The following is a 22301-nucleotide window of genomic DNA, read 5'->3' on the forward strand; positions in this document are numbered from 1 at the left end:
ACCTTTTGTTCAAGTGAGAAACTCACTTGTTCTTCTGCACACATGAGTTTCCATTTTTTAACTAAGCCATTTGTGAGCAAGGATTGCTAGTGGTGTGCCAGAAATCTGCAGGGGTTGTTGAAAACTCTGTGGGAACCTTGGGAGGGCACTCATCTGAAAGAGAGGACTCGCTTCAGAGGAACTTACAAGTACAAAAGGGACCTGTACAAGTAGTAGCAGAACATACATTGTTTCTAGGAAACTTCTGGAGGGAAGGGAGGCCAGAAGGCACAGCTTGGCTCCGGTTTACTGTTCTGTATGGTGTATTTTTTTCTTGCATGGGCTGTCAATTATCTGATTTATACAAATGCAAACTCTGGAAATGGATTTGGATTTGTCCTACAATGTCCCTATGTATGGAGATTTTTATGTGCATGACTTTGAAATCCACTTGGGCTTTGCAACTAAGCACTGGAGATTCCTGATTCTACCCTTGCATCTAGTGTTTCCCTACTCTGCAGTACCGAAAGGTGGCCCCTTCCCTGTCACAGGAAGTCCCCTTGTAAAAAGAGATCATACATGGGCCCAGGGTGCAAAAAAAGTGATGATTCTTGGCTGGGTGCCACAGGGTGCCAGAACCTGGTACACATGCACCTTCATTCCCACCAGCAGGTGTCACTATGGAGCAATGACCAGGATTCCCTTTACTCTCCTTGCCTCTTCCCACCCTCACAGGAGCTGTGAGGCTGCTTCTACAGCATCTCCAAACTTTGCTGGCCCAGCAGCCAAAACCGGGCCTAGACGTTTGCTGTTTTTCACTATTCGTCAACCCTCTCTGACCGGGGACTGAAAACACTGATACTAAGTTCATGTAAAATAATTTCCCAGTCTTATCTGCAAAATCCACTAAGGATAAAAATAGTTGATCATTGCAACGTCTCTTTTATCTTTGTATTTATTTTCTTTCATTATTATAAAGAAATGAGTCAGTGTTTCCACTGCACTTTATCCAGTGGGGGACAATGGAAAGCTGGAGCTGGACTGGGTAGGCCCCTTCTCTTTCCTCTCTGGATCTCACTGTCAGCTTGTCTGCAACCCAACAAAGACACAGATTCCCTGACACTGAGGAGAAATGAGGCAATTCATTGATGGATGGTTCAGGACCAGATTAAAGAATCAGATAAAAACACACAAAAAAAAAGAAAAGAAGAAGAAAGAGCTCAGCAAGTCGGTTTCCTGGCACAGTTTTATTTCCGTCTTTAATTTATGGTAAACATATTAGTCAATACATTCTTTTTATTATATATGGAGAACTTTCTGGATTCATCATCATAATTTTTAGTATAATTTAGTTGATGCTTTTTTAAAAGTTGTGGTTGCTTTGTACTTGTTTTAAAATATGAGATGTTTATTTATAGTTAGGCAATTTTATTTTTTCATCTTGACAAATGATTTGTTGTTGTTAGTCTGTGTATCTACTAACATATATTATAAAAATATTTTTGTGGAAATAAGATAACATTAAAAGAATTGTATAAAGAACAAAATGAAAATATTAACTTATACACAAATTAATAATATAAAGAACAGAACAATAACACTTAAACAATCATATCTATGACACATATAGAATATTTTTTGTTATATTTCATATTTTAAATATTCTATATGTGTCATAGATATGATTGTTTAAATGTTATTGTTCTGTTCTTTATATTATTAATTTGTGTATAAGTTAATGTTTTTCATTTTGTTCTTTATTCAGTTCTTTTAATGTTATCTTATTTCCACAAAAATATTTTTATAATATATGTTAGTAGATACACAGACTCCTGATGCAGGCATGTGATTGCCGAACCACGGCACCGTGTCGAGTCTTATTGGCCTCTTAATATCATCACAGATTGTTTTTTGGTATTTGTTGGAACTCATTGGCCTTTCCCTGCCGTTCTATAAGCCAGTGTCTAAGTGCTCTAATGTGTAATTATGAGGGGGACATATATATGAACAGATCATGTGTGTGTTGCTAAGCAACATGCACAACTTGTAGAATACCATCAGCTGTGCATTCTCCATGGCACACCGAGGCATGATCATTTCCACCAGCCCTTGGTGCATCTAAATTTCAGTGGATCAAAGCGGCTTTATGTTGGTATTCTATGGGGTCAATTTGCAGCTGGCGGCCATAACTGTTTGCTCACCGCCACCAGAGTTATTCCCAGATATTCAAAGCTGGGCCGTGTCGGCTCCGGCTTTGGATATCTGGTTATTTTGAGCCAGCTAACACATAGTCATTTAAGCCTATATTCAGCCCTTAGCGGCCATAAGTTAGCACATAAAGAGGGTCTATTACCAAGCCGTGGTAGCGTTTTTAGCTCACGGTACAAATCAGCTGGCGGTAAACGCCAAGATGCCCATTATATTCCTTTGGGTAGCTCAGTGTTTACCGCCCGCTGATTTCTACCGCGAGCTAAAAATGCTACCGCGGCTTAGTAAACGACCCCCAAAGATAGGACATACTTTTATACAATCTCAGTTATGCGCTAAACCTGGCTGCTTAAGAGTCAAGTGTTGACTCCACCTACAGAGCGCCCCCAACAATGCTGGCTTTGAGTTAGGCGCTAACGACGAATTTTAGCAGCACCTGGCTGGGTAAATGCCACTGAAAATTAGCATCTAGCTCCAACCTAGGCCAAGACGCACTAAAAAATCGTTAAAGCCCTTCCCTTACCGATTCCCTTAGCGAATCGGTAAGGAACGGGCATGCATCAAGGAAAAGGAATGCAAATGACCTGCTCATTGTAGCTCACATTGCATTTCTATTCCATCAGTAAACAGTCAGCCGGTCGAGCATGCGCAGAGCAGCCAAGCGTTATGCTGGCTGCTCTGTGCATGCCAAATACGCCTCTGTGCCACCCAAAAGGAAGATGCCGGAGAGTGCAGTTGAGGACGTCCATCCCAATAATAAAAACGTCCTTTTTGGACATTTCACTCAGCTAAGAGACCTTGAAGTCTCTGAGCCAATCACAATGCGTTTAGCTGAGCTAAACGCGTTGTGATTGGCTCAGAGACTTCCAGGTCTCTCAGCTGAGTGAAGGACATCCAAAAAGGACGTTTTATTATTGCGGGGGGGGGGGGGGGGGGGGGGGGGGCGGGGGGAGGACATTCTTTATGGACGTCCCTGACGAGCACATTGGCTTTCTGTTTTTTCATTGCGCCGCTCCCCCCCTGCATTGAAATCACAGCTTCCCGCAGCCCCGGCCTCCCCGTCATCCTTTGTGCCTCGGAGCCCCGCCCCGCCGCCCCCCATGAGGTCGAGGTCATCGTCGCCACCGCCGCTCCCCCCTCCACTCGCCCCCCCCCCTCCTCTGCCACCGGGCCGGGCCCTCACAGTGCCTCTCACACTCCGTGTGAAGGCGCTGCAGCAGGCAGCAGCAGATCGCTTCCCTTCGGGCCTCCCTCCTTCCGTCCCTGGCCCACCCTCGTCTGACGTAGTTCTGCAACTACGTCCTCAACTGCACTCTTCAGTGTCTTCCTTTTGGGCAGCACAGAGGCGTATTTGGAGTGGGGTTTTTTTTTCAGGTGAAGGACGTCCAAAAAGGACGTCCCTGTTGACATATTTTTCTTCCGATTTGCCCCAATGAGAGGTGTAGGACCTCCCGTTAGGTTTTTTTATGGTAAGGGGATCGGAAAACTGTAGTGCATCTCATTATAATAGCCTTGCAATACCCTTTGGATCATCTGCATTCTGTTTTCGTTAGCTGCTACCATGATCGAAAATGGTCTTTAGTGCATGCAGGGTTTACTATTGCTCGTTAATGGTTCATAAGTTTAGTGCATCTGGCCCCTAGTGATTTAAACCGGTCAGCAGCAGCTAAATTGCTTTGAATATCAGCCCCCCCCCCCCCCCCCCCCCGTAAAGCTTAGACCTACTAAGTGCTATTATAAAATCAGTGCTAAGACAACCTCATTGTAACACCGAAATCAAGGCAAGAAGCCTTTTTTATATAATTGCTTGTCTGATATATGCTAACATTACATATGCACGACCTACACGTTTGTAAGTTTACCTGGACCAAGTCAAACCTGAGACTGGGAAGGGGTGAGCTTTTGAAAACTCACCCTTATGCATGTAAACTGATGCAGAAAATTTGTGTTTGCTGCAGAGCAGGTGTAAAAGTAGGTTCATAGTCTCCCAGAGGTCATTTTTAAAGCTCAGGCACACACACACACATACTGTTTTTCATATGTAAACAGTTATAAAATTACCCTCAAATGAAAAAAAACCCCTTTACTTTGTTAGGTTAAAGTTAGCACTTTCTGAAACTTTGGCTGGGAAAAAATTCCAACAGAATAAATTGTGTAAAAATGCTCTTTGCTCTTTTCCTTAAACTTAGCCCTACTGCAACAACATCCCACGGTTCATGTTGCATATTTTGGCTTGTTGTATGTTGTTTTCTCCTCTGCAAGTTATAGGAAATGAAAACCATAGAAAAATGCAGGATGATTCACATCGGGTTTACTTCAGCTTTTCTGGAGCTTCCAGCTCAACTGGCAGGAAACTTTATTGGGGCTTTGATGCTACAAGTGTGCAGAGCCTTGGTCCTAACATTTTCCCTCCATTTGTAAGCCTCCCCTCCCCCTCCCAACCTTTAACTGTGCATTGCAGTGACTGTCCTCAATCCTTCCAGATCCTGGTCTATATAATGAGGAGTTCCAGCCCAGGTTTTCTAAGTTACTGTTTTTGTTTCAGCCATATGTGATGGTCATGTGGTCTGCGTGAGCTAGACGCTGCTTGCTATTTTAGAACGATGCAGCTAAGGTTATAGTGAATACTAGTAAGACGATCTCCAGTTTGTACATGATGTCTGTTGGTACAAGGGACACTGTGCAGGAAACGAAACGCTGGCCATGTCGGCAATAGGTCTAAATGTTTAAAAGCTAAGGGGTCCTTTTACAAAGGCGTGCTGAAAAATGGCCTGCGGTAGTGTAGACGCATGTTGTGGGCGCATGCAGAATCATTTTTAGCACACCTGTAAAAAATGCCTTTTTAAAACTTTTTGAATCGAAAATGGACGTGCGGCAAAATGAAAATTGCCACGTGTCCATTTTGGGTCTGAGACCTTACCACCAGCCATTGACCTAGCGGTAAAGACTCATTCAGTAACCGGGCGGTAATGACCTAAAAGTGTGAAATGCCATGGCGCGTGTCCGATACGCACATCCAAAAATAAAAAATATTTTTCAGATGCGTATTGGACACGCACAAAAAATGAAATTACCGCAAAAGCCACATGGTAGCCGGATGGTAACTCCATTTTGGCGTGCATTGGGCGTGCATAGACGCTTATGCGGCTTAGTAAAAGGGCCCCTATGTATTTTCAAGTTCTTCTTGAAAACGATTCGCTGATGAATAAGATTGATTTAACAAGTTTTTGCACAAAGAGTACGATGAAAATTAGGACCGATGATGAAAGGCAGCGGCAGTGAGCAATGCAAACGACAGGCTCACTTTAAACAGAACGTTTCAGAAGGTCCTTAACAATGAAGATCATATTGTTACAACTTTTATAAATATTTCAAAGGACAAACCAAAAATTCTAGCAATACAGCTGGAGGTCTTGGTATAGTTTAAATGAACTGCAGTGCTGGGTTTTTGCATAGAACTACAACTATTACCTTGCATGGCCCACTGAAGCAGATTTATCTACTGTTGAAGAGCAATGTGACAGGGGGCGGAGTGAGGTGTGAAAGGGGGCGGGGTGTGTGGTGGGGCGGGGCATAGGTCCTCCTTTTGGGGGGACAAAATATGGTAACCCTATGTAAAGGGAGCCTCAAGACCAGGCCCTGCCACTCTTTTCTCTTCTACATCTATGTTGCTTTCATGCCAAATCACATAAGTTCATGCCACTCATTTCCTCTCATTGTACCATTCTCAGATTGCCACCAGGCCTTCTTGCGATGTGGTGCAAAGGTGGTGATGACATTCTCAATGCGGTGGCTGATAGGGTTGTAGAGAGGGTCATATGGTCTTCGGGAGTCACATACGAAGCACTTCTTTTCATCCTGAGGGGAAAAAATAGAAGATAAAATTAACAGAAGTCTGTTGGCCCAGTGTGTTATAGTGATAGCACCGTGCATTGCCATTCGCATAGGCACTCATATTTCAAGATGATGGGGAGTGATGAACATAGTCCAAATGACCCTTCCCTGGATATAACCAAATAGCTTCCTCAATACTGAGCATGCTCAGCACTCACTGGCACCCTCAGAACTGAATCCTACGGACACGTGGAGGGCCAGATTGGACAGGTTTGGAGATACAATGGAGAAGCATTCACAAGCCCTAGAGGAGGACGTCCTAGTCATGGTGTAATGACAACAACTAGGGGATAATTCTATAACAGTGCACCAATATTTAGATGCCCAGAGGGCACCTAAATGGTTATAATATCCTTCCACTTAAAATGTTAGGGGTCCTTTTACTAAGCTGTGGTAATCCCCTCCGAGAGAAATTGCACTGGCTTCCTGTCAAGGATCGAATCACCTTTAAAATCTGCTCCCTAGTTCACAAAATTATCTATGGTGAAGTCCCTGGCTACATGATTAATCTAATCATCCTACCACCCAAGAATGCATTAAGACTATCCCGTTCATACCTAAACCTTCATTACCCAAGCTGCAACGGTCTTAAGTATAAATCCACATATGCTTCATCCTTCTCCTTTATCAGCTCACAACTATGGAATGCTTTGCCAAAAACTATAAAAAACATCCAAAACCATCTAAATTTCAGGAAATCTCTTAAGACCATCTTATTTGGAAAGGCCTACCCCAAGGACTCAGCCGGGGTTTCCACTGCTTGATATACATGAATTTTATGACAATTTTGGACACATCCACCCTTCCCTCCTCTCCCCTAGCTTCCCTGTTTCTTTCGTTCCTTCCCAATCCTCTCCATTATTTCTTATGTAGGTTTTATTTTGTATTAGCTTAATTTACTGGATTGGCTTTTGCCTTTGCGGTGTGATGTAAGCCACATTGAGCCTGACACAGTTGGGAAAATGTGGGGTATAAATGTGATAATAAATAAATAAAAGGTAGTCTTATCAGGCGCTTACATGGGTCTTTCCAACATGTTAAAGCAGCTATTGCAGCTGTAAAAATTGCTTTGTTGTATTATTCATATTAAAGTTCATACACTAATGTTGCAATTAGTGCACAGCCATCTTGAAAAATTATCGTTACCCATTTTGTAGGCAGTAAGGACTCACTTGCTATCCATGTACTAACCAGTTAGCGTGAAGTAATGTAGCTACGCTGATTAGCGTAGGAACACCCACTCTTCACCCCCCCCCCCCGACATGCTCCTTCAAAACATTTTATAAGGCACAGATCTGGCAGCACAGGATGCTGGCGCCAGGGGCGTATCTGGACTCTGGCGGTAGGGGGGGCCAGAGCCAGAGGGAGGGGCACATTTTAGCCCCCCCCCGGCGCCATCGACCCCCCCGCCCCGCCATTTCCGGACCCCCCCGCCACTGCCAGACCCCCCTCGCCACCAATGACACTCTCCACCCCCCGCCGCCGCCAACCCTCCCCCGCTGCTGTCACTTACCTTTGCTGGCGGAGGACCCCAACCCCCGCCAGCCGAGGTCCTCTCTTCCATGCAGGCTGCAAGTTGCAATGCTTCCTGTTCTTCTGAGTCTGACGTTCTGCAGGACGTCAGACTCAGAAGAACAGGAAGCGTTGCAACTTGCATCCTGCACGGAAGAGGACTTTGGCTGGCGGGGGCTTGGGGTCCCCCGCCAGCAAAGATCGGCGACGGGTTGGTGGCGGGCGGGCGGGAGGGGGAGTGGGAGGTGGAGAGGGTCGGTGGTAGGGGGGCCCAGGGTGAAATCTGCGGGGGCCCAGGCCCCTGTGGCCCCACGCAGATACGCCCCTGGCTGGCGTGCATCCCACAGTACGCCATTTTAGACTGCATTGGATGTGCATTAGCGTCTATCGCAGCTTAATAAAAGGGCCCTTAATTTCTGTCATCATTTCAGGACCACTCCTACCCTGGTCAGTCTCCAACTGTTGTGTCAACATGGCAACTTCTGGAAGGACCTAGAAATAGATGTGGGGAAAGCTAACAACAGCTGCTCTTCTAAAATGTAAGCTTGCAGTTGTAGTCAAGTAAGTTTTATAAATACATTGAATGACTAAATTGAACATAACAATTTGATTTAAAGTTGTTTCCTCCTTCAAATGAATTAGGACAAACTATTAAATTGTAATCCTTAACACACCATAATTCTATTCTCCAGCACCAGGCCGCCCAGAAAGGTTTGCTCTAACTCGACAATCTGTCCGACTTACCTGAAGATGGCTTAAGATGCAGTAGGATTGGGACCTTTTCTCCCCACAGGTGGATGAGGCTCTTAGTTTGTCCCCGCGGCCAACAAGCAGGTCTCCGGTGGCAGGATAGCAGCTTCCCTGAGCGCAGCCGTGCAGATGACCAGGGTCTTGGGGCACAGCCCCAGCCACTAAGGCTGAAAGTAAGATGAGAAAAAAGAAAGTCCAGGGAGAAGATTACTACTACTGCTACTACTATAAATCATTTCTATAGCACTACCAGTCGTACGCAGCGCTTCACAATTGAACATGAAGAAAAGACAGTCCCTGCTCAAAAGAGCTTACAGTCTAAATCAGGACAGACAGACAGGACAATAAGGATAAGGGTAAGACAGACAGAAGGACACATAGGGAAAGGGAAAGGGAAAGGGAAGACAAGATAAAGGTTACAAGCAAGTGACAAGTTAGGAGTCAAAAGCAGCATCAAACAGGTAGGCCTGACATCCCACCTGATGTCAGCTCGCCTCCAGCGCTCCCCTCCCCCCCACCGCCCCGTCCCCTGACGTCATTACGTCTTGACATGAGGGCGGGACAGTGAGGGGGGAATGGAACCCTGGAGGCTGGCCGACGCCAGGAGATGTTACGAACCCAGGCAGCCAGACAGATTAGAGCCCAGGTTCTTATCACTACCATGCTAGGACAGAATAGAAGAGCAGCTTATGAGGAAGACGTCTGATCTAGTGACCGACCCAATGAAATAGACATCAAAAAAAGGGTCCATGACAAAATGTATAACACCTCTACCACTGATGTTTTGTGTGATCTTTGGCAAGTCATTTTGATGGCAGAAATGAAAGTCATTTTCATGGGTAATACAGGGGCCCTTTTACTAAGGAACGTATGAGCGTCCTATGTGTGTTCAATGTTGAATTACTGCCAGGCTACCGCTTGGCCCAAGTGGTAATTTCATTTTCTACGCGCACCCACTACATGCCGCAGAACATTTCTGGCACATGGCGCTAACCGGGCAGTAATCAGCATTGTATGCGTGCTGACGATTACCAGCCGGTTAATGCGTGAGTCTTTACCGCTAGTTCAATGGATGGTGGTAAGGTCTCAGGCCCTAAATGGCCGTTCGCCAGTTTTTATTTTGCCACACGTCCATTTTCGGCTAAAAAAAGGACCTTTTTTGCAGGTGCGCTGAAAAATGGACCTGCATGCGCCCAATACACGTCTACACCAGCGCAGGCCATTTTTCAGCATACCTTAGTAAAATTACCCCTTAGTGCTATTTATTGCTTAACCTGTGTGCGGGTAAAGGTACCTGTATAATCGTTTACCCTTAGACTGCAGAAGTACTACTGAAGTATTACTACTACTACTACTTATCATTTCTATAGCGCTACAAGGCATACACAGCGCTGTACACCATACACAAAAAGACAGTCCCTGCTCAAAGAGCTTACAATCTAGATAAGACAGGTAAACAAACAGAACAATTAAGGGTAAGGGAATAAAGAGGTGAGGATAAAAGGACAGGGCAAGTGAGTAGTGGTTAGGAGTCAAAAGCAGTGGTAAAGAGGTGGGCTTTGAGTTTGGACTTGAAAACGGCCAAAGACGGGGCTAGACGTACAGGCTCGGGAAGTCTATTCCAGGCGTGAGGTGCAGCGAGATAAAAGGAACGGAGTCTTGAATTAGCAGTAGAGGAGAAAGGGACAGATAAGAGAGATTTATCTACAGAACGGAGTACTCGAGGGGAGGTGTAGGGAGAGACAAGAGTGGAGAGGTACTGGGGAGCAGCAGAGTGAATGCACTTATAGGTCAATAGGAGAAGTTTGAATTGAATATGGAAACAGATATGGAGCCAGTGAAGTGACTTAAGGAGAGGGCTAATGTGAGCATAGAGACTTTGGTGGAAAATGAGTCGTGCAGCAGAGTTTTGGACTGATTGAAGAGGAGAGAGGTGGCTAAGAGGGAGGCCGGTGAGAAGCAGGTTACAATAATCAAGAGTTGAGGGGAGGGAGGGTGAAGGGAGGCAGGCAGAGGGCAGCAGATAGAGCAATGGGCTTCGTTTTCTATAATCAAACTAATGGTGTCTTTCTTAACAGAGAAAGTAGGCACAATGTTTGTTGGTCATTATTCCAAGTTCACCAATTACAACAAAGTGCAGACTTTTGCTTTGCTTTTTAGTACAAACCCCTTGTGTAAAAGTAATTGGGGAGGTTGCACCAACACATTATTCAGAGCTATTTAAATAGCCAGGAACGCGCTTGGCTGGTTAAATAACACATAGCCAGCTAAGTGGGAATGTTCAGAGCATGAGTGGAGGAGTGGCCTAGTGGTTAGAGCATCGATCTTGCAATCCAGAAGTGGCCAGTTCAAATTCCACTGCTGCTCCTTGTGACCTTGGGCAAGTCACTTAACCTTCCATTGCCTCAGGTACAAACTTAGATTGTGAGCCCTCCTGGGACAGAGAAATATCCAGTCTACCTGAATGTAACTCACCTTGAGCTACTACTGAAAAAGGTGTGAGCAAAATAAAAATGATAGTAGGTTATTTCTGCTGAATATTAGTGCATAGGGCCTGATTCCATATCTGGCACCTAAAATTAATGTGTGTTAGGCAATTACACCTAAGTGTATTTTAAATACCATGTGAACATCTATATACTTAGGCATAGTTCATGTGATTAAATCTAGGCATGTCCGTTTACTCCAATGAAAAGCTGGTGTAAATCCCTGCGCTTATATTTACATGCACTGGCCCATATTTCATAACAACACGCATAGATTTTGGAATGCCCACAAAATGCTCATTTGCACACCCCTAAGCATTCCCCTTTTTGCCTGCGTGCATTAGAATTTAGGCGCAGTACATTACAGAATACGCTTAGCAATGTACTCGCATAAATTCAAATTTTTGCCAATTAGTGCTCATTATTGCTTGTTAAGCGCTGTTAACAACGCTTAACAGCTTGTTAAAACAATTAATCTGGGCACATAGTTATAGAAATCACCTAGATTTACGCGCGGAACTGATAGAAACCCAAATAGTAGCAGCATTCCATGCTACCAATCCTCTGGCAAGCAGTGGCTTTCCCATGTCTATCTCAATAGCAGACAATGGTCTTTTCCTCCAGGAACTTGTCCAGACCTTTTTTAAACCCAGATATGCTAACCGCTGTTGCCATCTCCTCCAGCAACAAGTTAACTATTCTTTCAGTGAAAAAATATTTCCTCCTATTCTAAAAGTATTTCCATGAAATTTCACTGAGTGTCCCTGGTCTTTGTAATTTTTGAAAGGCTGAAAAATCGATTCACTTTTACCCATTTTACACCACTCAGGGTTTTGTAGACCTCAATCATATCCCCCCCCCCCCCCATCCATCTCTTTTCCAAGCTGAAGAGCCTTAACCTCTTTAACCTTTCCTTATATGGGAGGAGTTACATCCCCTTTATCATTTTGATTGCTCTTCTTTGAAGCTTTTCTAATTCTGCTATATCCTTTTTGAGGTATGGCAACCAGAATTGAATGCAATACTCAACGTGAACTTGCACCGTGGAGCAATACAGATATTTTTGGTCTTATTTACCATCCCTTTCCTAATAATTCCTTCGATCCTGTTTGTTGTTTTGGCTGCTGTTGCACACTGGGCAAAAGATTTTAGTGTATTGTCTGAAATGACACCTAGATCTTTTTCTTGGGTAATGACTCAAGGTTTACCCTAGCAGCGGGTAACTGTGATTTGAATTATTCTTTCCAATGCGCATTACTTTGCATTTATCCACATTAAATTTCATCTGCCATTTGGATGCCCAGTCTTCCAATTTCCTACGGTCTTCCTGCAATTTTTCACAGTCCGCATGTGTTTTGACAACTTTGAATAGTTTTATGTCATCTGCAAATTTAATCACCTCACTTGTCGTTCCGATTTCCAGATCATTTCTAAATATGTTAACTAGCACCAGTCCCAGTACAGATCCCTGTGGCACTCCACTATTCACCCTCCTCCATTGAGAAAAATGGCCATTTAACCCTACCCTCTGTTTTCTGTCCAATAACCAGTTCCTAACCCACAAAAGGACATTACCTCCTATGAACTTTGTGAAAAGCTTTCTGAGAACACTGGCTCTGTCTATGCAAAAACGTTTAAAAAAAGTTTCACCCCAACCAGCTGCTCCTTTTCCTCACCAGCCTGTCTCATTGCAAGCCCTTCCCCCACAAACCCGAACCAGAAAAGAAGCTGACCAAGTCGCCTCTCATCTTTGTCCATAAATAAACTGGCTCCAGCTTCATGGCAGGGTTTTTTCTCTGTCTGGATCAGTACAGTTCTTGATAGAGATGCCCCAGTCCAGGGTCTCTTCCATATCACTCCATGGCTAGAATTCCTCTTATCTTTATGAAACACGCTTGCTAGGTTAATTTGTTTTTTGTTACTTTCCAGCTGTTCATTTTCAGGGGAGGATTTCTGAAGCCTGGCAACACAGGGAAGCTGTAAAGGTTTTGTTACTGTCATTGAACTAAAGGACACTGTACTCTCTCAGGCTATCCCTGTCTCTCTCTCTCTTTCCCTGTTTATCAGAATCGCTTTCCCTTTTTTCCTGTCCATTTATCTTCTCATATTCTTTCACCAGTTCATTTTATCATTTTTTCTTGCCTGCTTCTTTACTTCTAATTTATTTATTTATTGGGATTGTAAGCTCTTCTGAGCAGGGACTGTCCTTAGTTATTAATTTGTACAGCGCTGCGTAACCCTAGTAGCGCTCTAGAAATGTTAAGTAGTAGTAGTAGTAGATTTATTAACCGCCTTTATGAAGAGCTTCACCCAAGGCGGTGTTCAGCAGGTACAGGTTAACATAAAACTTATAATTTTGTTAACAGCACAACAACAGTAAAATAACAAAGAATAAACATAAACATAATAAATTAGGTAAACTTGAAAACAATAAATTGAAACCTAATAATAGAACTACTGTGAAAAAGTATCAAAAATGTACACATTTAACAGCACTGGAATTCAAATACCAGAGATATAATACAATGTCAGCATAATACTAATGATACACCTAATAAGCATTAGAACATTCAACCAACAGATATGATCATAAAGATTTTCTACAATACGGCTTACCATATAATTGACTTTTTCATTTCTGCAACTCTGTTTAACTTATATTAGTTTACTTTTTTCTTTCTCGTTCTTCATTTTTGTTCTTTCTGTAGCTTCATTATTCTTTGCTCTCTCCTTCCTTATTCTCTAGTTTTCTCTTTTTCTTGGCATGGGAACCAAAAGCTAACTTTCCTTCAACAACACATTTGTTACATGCTTTCAAGTGTAATCTCTTTTATAAAATTCTTCACAGTTATTCTTTTTGCTTATCAAAATAACATACATTTTTCCCAGTATCGAAGCAGCGTTTAGGAAATAGTTTTCCAGAAAGCACCAAGAAAGAGTTTTTTAGGATGATAAAAGAGATTGAATCCGTAATCACCACCACATCTTTTAGTTCCTCAATCACTGAAAAGACCCATCTTGTTATATTCCCTTTGGAATTTGTACTTTAAGATGTCATAATGACATGTCTTTGCTTGTGTAGAATAGGGTTCTATTCTATGTCAGCTTTGGTACAGTGCAGACTTAGGTGACCTTTAACTAAGCTGCGTAAGTGTCTACGTATGCCCAACGTGTGTCAAAACGGAGTTACCGCATGGCTACCATGTGGCTCTTGCGGCAACTTCATTTTTGCCGCACGTCCGATATGCGGCTGAAAAAAAACTTTTTATTTTCTGCTGTGCGTATTGGACGTGCGCCAAGTGGCATTTGGTGCACGTAGGTCATTACTGCCCGGTTACTGCGTGAGACTTTACCACTAGGCCAATGGCTGGCAGTAAGGTCTCGGACCCAAAATGGACGTGGGACAATTTTCATTTTGCCGCACGTCCATTTCGGCAAAAATTTTAAAAAGACTTTTTTTTAACAGGTGCGCTGAAAAATGATTCTCTGCATGCCCAAAACCCATGCCTACACTACCGCAGGCCATTTTTCAGCGCACCTTAGTAAAAGAATCCCTCGGAAAGCAGTTCACATACAGTGTTGGGAGTTCATTAATGCATCAGGTAAATCTTATGAAATTAGATGTGAGAAGAACAGGGCCAGTGTTAAATATGCTGGGGCCAAGGGCAGAAATGTAATAGGAAGCCCAACATCTCACCACAGAAGGCTGTTTCTTGTTCAGCTTGGGGATCTAGGGCAATTGCCCTGTTTGAGCCTCCATAACACCAGCCCTGGAGATGAAACTTAGTACATAAGTATTTATTTAGATTTTGCTCACACCTTTTTCAGTAGTAGCTCAAGGTGAGTTACATTCAGGTACCCTGGATATTTCTCTGTCCCAGGAGGGCTCATGATTTAAGTTTGTACCTAAGGCAATGGAGGGTTAAGTGACTTGCCCAAGATCACAAGGAGCAGCAGTGGGGTTTGAAGCGGACACCTCTGGATTGCAAAAACGGTGCTCTAACCACTAGGCCACTCCTCCACTCCAATAAGTGTTGCCATACTGGGACAGACCGAAGGTCCATCAAGCCCAGTATCCTGTTTCCAACAGTGGCCAATCCAGGTCACAAGTACCTGGCAAGATCCCAAAACAGTACAATACATTTTATGCTTATCCTAGCAATAAGCAGTGGATTTTCCCCCAAGTCCATTTTAATAATGGCTAATGGACTTTTCTTTTAGGAAGCTATCCAAACATTTTTTGAAACCTTGCTAAGCTAACTGCTTTTACCACATTCTCTGGCAACGAATTCCAGAGTTTAATTACACCTGAATGAAGAAATTTTTCTCTGATTCATTTTAAATTAACTACTTTTTCATTGTGTGCCCCCTAGTCCTAATATTTTTGGAAAGAGTAAACAAGCAATTCATTTCTTCCCGTTCCACTCCACTCATTATTTTATAGACCTCTATCATATCTCCTCTCAGCCGTCTTTTCTCCAAGCTGAACAGCCCAAACCATTTCAGCCTTTCCTCAAGGGGACGTCATCTCATCCCCTTTATCATAAGGAAACTCAGCGTTTGAACAATGACAACTCATATGGAAAGTAATTTTATACCAGATGCCTATTTTAAGCAGAACAATAGATGACTATTTTCTGCTATAAAACATTAAGTAGCGGAAAACACAATTTAAGGTGTAATCACTTATAGCAGTCTAGAACTGGTGTAAACGATTGCACCTACATTTTGCAAATGTATATGTAAATTATCATATTCATAATCCTTACGTGGATCTCCGTAGCTGGTTAAGTGTTAAATATCACACTTAGCTGGTTATGTTATTGCCGATTCCGTATACCGGGAAATTCAATGCCGGATCCCAGACATGGCCCAGCATTGAATTTCCAGGGATCACGCCAGTGGCAGTTAGTAAAACGTTGATCGCAGCTGGTTGAGTATTGAGTCCTTGAATTGTGCTTATTTGCAATTGTGAATTGGGGAGGGGGGAGCAGGTAGGTGGGAGAAGGGAATGGATGCAGGTGCGGGCGAATGGAAGAGGATTTAGCCTTGATTCTTTCAGGAACAGCCCGGGTATGTCCTAGGGAAGGGGGCTCAGATTTCTCCCTGAAAGTAGAGTGAGTGGCAGAAGAAAACCTTGTAAGGAGCCTGGTTTACTTCCACCACAGCTCAGTGCTAACTTGTAAAATTTAATTAAGATAAAATGAGTTCCGAATTTTTTTGTTTATAAACTCGATGCACTGGGTTGTGCTTGTAAGGACATTTACAGACATTGCTGTGTTAGTCCACTGGAGATGAAGATCAACACAAAAAATGAATAGTATATGGGGGTATGTTTTATTGCATTAACGATCCATTTCTTGGCTAGTTTTTGGGAGTTGCACACCCTTTGTCAGGTCCCAAGCAGAATCTACAAAATACTCAGCAAATGTAGTCAGTCCAATAAAAAGATTTCTTCTTGCATTAATTTCCATTTGCTAACTTCTGTTTCCAAGCAGAAAGATATGAAACTGGCCAAAAGAGGGAAAGACCTGTCTGAAGGTTGGGTGGGTGTCTGCGGCATGCCTCCGTCATGCAAGAAGAGACTTGGAGGTCCGGTGCTTTACTGTGTGGTCTTGGTCAAACACAAATCAAGAAGTCCATGTCACACTATGGATGAAAGGGTCAGGGAGATATTCCTCCACCCCTCGCTGGTGTGATTGAAAATTGAAGTGAGGAGGGAGAGAATCTATTTTTAGGATCTGTCTAAAGAGCTCTGGGTGGACTAAGGGTAAATTCCCATAATTCTTGCTGTTCCAACTATTGTCATATTCTTGACTCTTCACAACAATTTATAATGTGGTTTCTGTCCAACATAGAAACACAGCAATACAGAAAATAACAGCAGATAGAGACCATCAGGTTCATTTTCGAAAGAGATGGACGTCTAAAAAGTGACATAAATCAACACTTGGCGTCCATCTCTCAGAGACATCCAAATCGGCATAATCGAAATCCGATTTTGAACGTCTCTAGCGAACGTCTGTCGCAAGGACGTCCAAATCTTAAGGGGGCATATCGGAGGCGTGGTGAAGGCGGGACTTGGGCATTCCTAAGACTTGAACATCTTTGAGCCATAATGGAAAAAAGCAGAGACGTCCAAGACTAAAACTTGGATGACTTCACCCAGACCTGCTTTTATTGCGAATAAGGCACAAAGAGGTGCCCGAAATGACCAGATGACTACTGGAGGGAATTGGGAATGACCTCCCCTTACTCCCCCAGTGGTCACTAACCCCTCCCATCCTGAAAAAACATCATTAAAATGTTGATTGTCAGCCTGTGCCAGCCTCAGATGTCATACTCAGGTCCATGACAGCGCATGCAGGTCCCTGGAGCAGTTTTAGTGGGTGCAGTGCACTTCAGACTGGTGAACCCAGGCCCATACCCCCCCTTTCTGTTACATTTGTGGAGGAAACAGCGAGCCCTCCAAAACCCACTAGAAACCCTCTGTACCGTTCGATTGGGGGGGAGGGAGGGAGGGTCAGGAAGGGTGGGATGGGGTGGGGTCTTGAGAGGTATGAGGGGATGCAATGGGGACAATTTAAAATTGATAAATACTGAAGTATTGGTTTGGCTATTCTGAACAGTTTAATAGGTGTATTAGTGTAGTGAGAGGTGTTCAGTTGGTCTATAACTAGAGCGCCACTATGTTATTAATATTTGTTTGATGAAGCATTGGAGTTGCGTTCTATTTCATTGACTGTATCATGAATCGAATGATATGTCCTGTTTCAGAATTTGTGTATTATCTACTAATAAAGACTTCATAAAAAAAACAACAACCCTCTGTACCCACATATAGGTGCCCCCTTCACCCGTAAGGGCTATGGTTGTGGTGTACAGTTAGGGGTAGTGGGTTTTGGGGGGCTCAGCACACAAGGTAGGGGAGCTATATACCTGGAAGCATTTTATGAAGTCCACTGCAGTACCCCCTAGGGTGCCCCATTGCTCTCCTGGCATGTCACGGGGACCAGGGTATTACAAATGCTGGCTCATCCCTCATCCAAATGGCTTGCATTTGGATGTTTTATACTTGGACTTCTTTGGTTTCGAAAATCACCGAAAAACAAAGACGTCCAAATCCAAGGACATCCTTGGTATTTTCGAAATGAAAGATGGACATCCATTTTTTTTCGAAAATGACCTTCTCCCCGCCTCCAAATTTGGACATCTTAGTAAAACGCCCAAATTCCGACTTAGACGTTTCTTTCAAAAATGCCCCTCCATATGGCCTATCTAGAGTGCCCATCCATACTATAACATAGTAACATAGTAAATGATGGCAGATAAAGACCTGTATGGTCCATCCAGTCTGCCCAACAAGATAAACTCATTTTACATGGTATGTGATACTTTATACCCGAGTTTGATTTGTCCTTGCCATTCTCAGGGCACAGACCATAGAAGTCTGCCCAGCACTGTTCTTGTACTAAAAGTTCTGAAGATTCTGGAATCCTAAACAGTTACAAGATTTTGGAATCCCAGTTAGTAGCAACAATCCATGTAGAACCCCAAAGAGTAACATAGTAAACATATAGTAATATAATAAATGATGGCAGCTAAAGACCTGAACGGTCCATCCAGTCTGCCCAACAAGATAAACTCATTTTACATGGAATGCGATACTTTATATGTATACCCGAGTTTGATGTCCTTGCCTTTCTCAGGGCACAGACCGTAAAATTCTGCTCAGCACTATCAATATCCTTTCCTCTCCCTAAAGATCCTCTACCCCCTGTGCTTATCCCATGCTTTCTTGAATTCAGTGTCCTTATTTCTACCACCTTCACTGGGAGGCTGTTCCACCAATCCACCACCCTTTCCATAAATAAATATTTCCATAAATTACTCCTGACTCTATCCCCTTTCACCTTCATCCTATGCCCCCTCATTCCAGAGCTTTAGTAAGGACTTGATTAGCTGTAATGGTTCAATATTGTGTTTTTTTTCTTTTCACATCATTCTGTTTACTTAGCTAAGATCCAGCTGCATTAAATTGCAGAGGTTGGCACAACCTTTTAGAACTGGCTCACATTTTTTCTTTGGCTTCAGCCGTACTTTTTAATGAGCTGCGTTTCAACCTATTTAAAGTTTAAATTTCATGTGCACAGCAATTCATTCTGCTGACAAAAGGAAACTCAGCAATGGGTATACTAGACACTGCAAAAAAAAAAAAAGAAGCAATCTGGTAAAAAAAGAAAAAAATTGTGGCATTCCTTATCAAGATTCATTAAAAACAAGAAAGAGTGAGAAAGGAAATATAAAACCTCAGTCCCTTCACCCCCTTTCTCAGTTTCCAAAGAGAGCAGAATGAAGGAGTTCTAGAGAGTCTCTACGCCTTGTCTTGATTTTAAAGGATGATTAGTTTGCACCTGTTATGCTATGGCTTATGCAGCTGTCTGCATCTGGAGAGCAAAAGTGCCCAGATCTTTTTGGCTGGTTTTACTTTATGACGTGATAGGAAGGGACTGTTAACCAGCGTGTGTCCTGAGAGTTTGGTGCAGACCTAATACTTCCAGAAAAGTTTCACAATCAGCCAGTGCTGGTTTGAAGCAGGCATAATGAGGGGCAAAACTGCTGCTATCCCTCTGTCCATCGCTCTCTGTCCACCCCCTTACCTTCACATACTAAGGGGTCCTTTTACTAAGGTGCGCTGAAAAATGGGCTGCGTTAGTATAGGCGTGCATTTTGGGTATGCGCAGATCCATTTCTGCCAAAAATGGATGGTGGCAATATAAAAATTGGCGTGCGTCCATATTGGGTCTGAGACCTTACCGCCACCCATTGACTTAGCGGTAAGGTCTCATGTGGTAACTGTAAAGTAATTGTCTATGTGTGTAGAATGATTGCTGCCCGGTTTCTGCTGCTGACAGGAAAAAAATTATTTTCTAGCGCGCTTAGCAGACGCATGTAAAGAAACCAAAATGACCACCTGGGCCATGCGGTAACTCCAAATTGACATGCGTTGGGCGCTCATAGGTGCCTACACAGTTTAGTAAAAGGTACCCTAAGATATACTGCCCAATATTTAACCATCTCCTGGCCAGTTAAATAGTGCTTAACCGTCTAGCCACGATTATTCAGTGGGGGATTGCCGGTTCTCTCCCACTGATTATTTCTGGTTAGCGCTTAGCGGATAACCGGCTCTATTGCATGATGTAGCCAGCTGTCCACGAAAATTCAGTGCATTGCCAGCTAAGTTTGGTGGCCAAATTGGGCTGCTGAAGTAGCAGGCCTATCATTGGCTGGTTTAAACTTAACCAGCCAGCACTGGTTAGTTAAGTTTGAACCGGCCAAAAATGTATTTATTTATTTATTTGTGACATTTGTATCCCACATTTTCCCACCTATTTGCAGGCTCAATGTGGCTTACATGCTACCGTAAAGGCGATCGCCAATATCGGTATGAACAAATACAGAGTGATGTTGTGGCAGAGTACAGTTCATGTGTGACAGACACATTGGGTAATCGTAAGGAGGAAGAGTTATGTCCTGCACGAGCTTTGGTTACGTTATGTTGCAGAGTTAAGACATTTAAGTTGGATCGTTAGGGTATGCCTTTTTGAACAGGTTAGTTTTAGTAGTTTCCGGAAGTTTAGGTGGTCATATGTTGTTTTCATGGCGTTTGGTAGTGCGTTCCATAGTTGTGTGCTTATATAGGAGCAGCTGGATGCATAGGTTGTTGATTTGTATTTGAGGCCTTTGCAGCTTGGGTAGTGGAGATTTAGATATGTTCGTGTTGATCTTGTTGTATTTCTGGTTGGTAGGTCTATGAAGTCTGTCATGTATCCTGGGGCTTCGCCGTAGATGATTTTATGAACCAGGATGCAGATTTTGAATGCAATACGTTCTTTGATTGGGAGCCAGTGCAGTTTTTCTCATAGGGGTTTGGCGCCTTTGAATCTTGCTTTTCCAAATATAAGCCTGGCTGCTGTGTTCTGAGCATTTGGAGGTTTTTTTTATAATTTGTTCTTTGCACCCCGCATAGATTCCATTGCAGTAGTCTAGGTGGCTTAGTACCATGGATTGCACCAAGTTGCGAATTATTTCCCTGGGGAAAAAAAGGTTTCAATCGTTTGAGCTTCCACATTGAGTGGAAATAAACTGGATATTCAATGTAGGTTTATTTATTTGTAGCATTTGTATCCCACATTTTCCCACCAATTCGCAGGCTCAATGTGGCTTACATTTGCCGTAATGGCTGTTGCCATTTCCAGGTAACAGAGTTACAAATGGTTAATGGATTAATGGAAACAGCCCTGCATTGAACATCTGGGCTCAGCACCGACCATGGGAGGCAGGCCCAGTTAGTTCCCACGGTCTGAATATCGTCCCCATAGACTATGTTCATGTTATGTTATTCAAGACCTTGATACTGCTTAGCACACAATCAGCACTAATGCATGTAACAGTAAGAGTCTCGCCAGTATTCTATAACTTACACGCACAACTGTCGCCTAACTTAAGGTGACCCGTTATAGAATGAGGGGGTTAAAATTTATAGCTCTCTACTGACTCTGCTTAGCAGGGATGTTTCTAGCCTGAATCACTTGTAACTGGTTCTTTTATTGTTATAAAAACAATGGGCGTGGCTGAAGGCTAGTGGGAGAAGAGGTTGGACAGGACACTGCTGTGCTACGTCAACTGGAGATGACATACACCCATTAAAAACAAGTGTTGGAACAAATGTATCTGCTCCCTGGGACAGGCGGACAGGTTTTGGCGGCAGTGGGTTATATGCAACTGCACGCTGAGTCATAAGACCCAAACCTTGGAAAATCTATTATTCACTGTAGTCTCATCGCAACTCATCTTTCCTCCTTTGGGGTTACTGCCTCAAATTTTATGTTGGTTGGCATCCTGATCTGACATATTTGAACTCTGGTATGTGAGTCATACAGTGATTTGGATAGTTTATTACCTTCTGACTCTTCAGGATACCCCTAACTGTTGTAGCTATAATTACAGCTATTGCAGACCACAGACCATTTTTACAAGAAGTCAAAACATAAACAGGTCTTCACTAGCAAGTACTTCACTGTCAGAATGAGGGGCCCACCTCAGAGCACTGACGGTGGGGTTCATCCAAATATTTGCATGAGGTTTGACATATAGCACTGACACTTGCTACAATGAACTAGCATCTGCTACAAAGGTAACCACCATTTTCAGCACCTGAGGATTTTAGGTCTGTCTTGCAAGCATTAGATCTTATTATAACTCTCTGAATTTATCTGTGCAAACTGTGCATTTTGCCGCTGTACATCTGTTAATTGGTGTACGGCACCATGAACACATTTTTTTTTGGGGGGGGGGGAGGTTGCCGGGATCTTGAAGCCTGGATTGGCCGCTGTTGTAGACAGGATGCTGGGCTTGATGGACCCTTGGTCTTTTCCCAGTATGGTGGTACTTATGTACTTATGTACACTA

The 22301-nt window shown here is 43.2% G+C and overlaps 1 protein-coding gene across 2 annotated transcripts in view; it reads right to left on the minus strand.

The window, feature by feature from the left end:
* Positions 1-22301, minus strand: part of LAMB2 (laminin subunit beta 2) — a 125961-nt gene that overhangs the window by 89906 nt on the left and 13754 nt on the right. For both annotated transcript variants that reach the window (XM_030205982.1, XM_030205981.1), the window contains exons 2-3: positions 8338-8510; positions 5910-6045 (exon numbers count right to left, since the gene is read on the minus strand). In XM_030205982.1, the coding sequence (XP_030061842.1) occupies positions 5910-6045; positions 8338-8510 (309 nt within the window). The remainder of the gene's footprint in view (positions 1-5909; positions 6046-8337; positions 8511-22301) is intronic.

This window comes from Microcaecilia unicolor, chromosome 6 (genome assembly GCF_901765095.1).
Source record: "Microcaecilia unicolor chromosome 6, aMicUni1.1, whole genome shotgun sequence".
Lineage (NCBI taxonomy): Eukaryota > Metazoa > Chordata > Amphibia > Gymnophiona > Siphonopidae > Microcaecilia > Microcaecilia unicolor.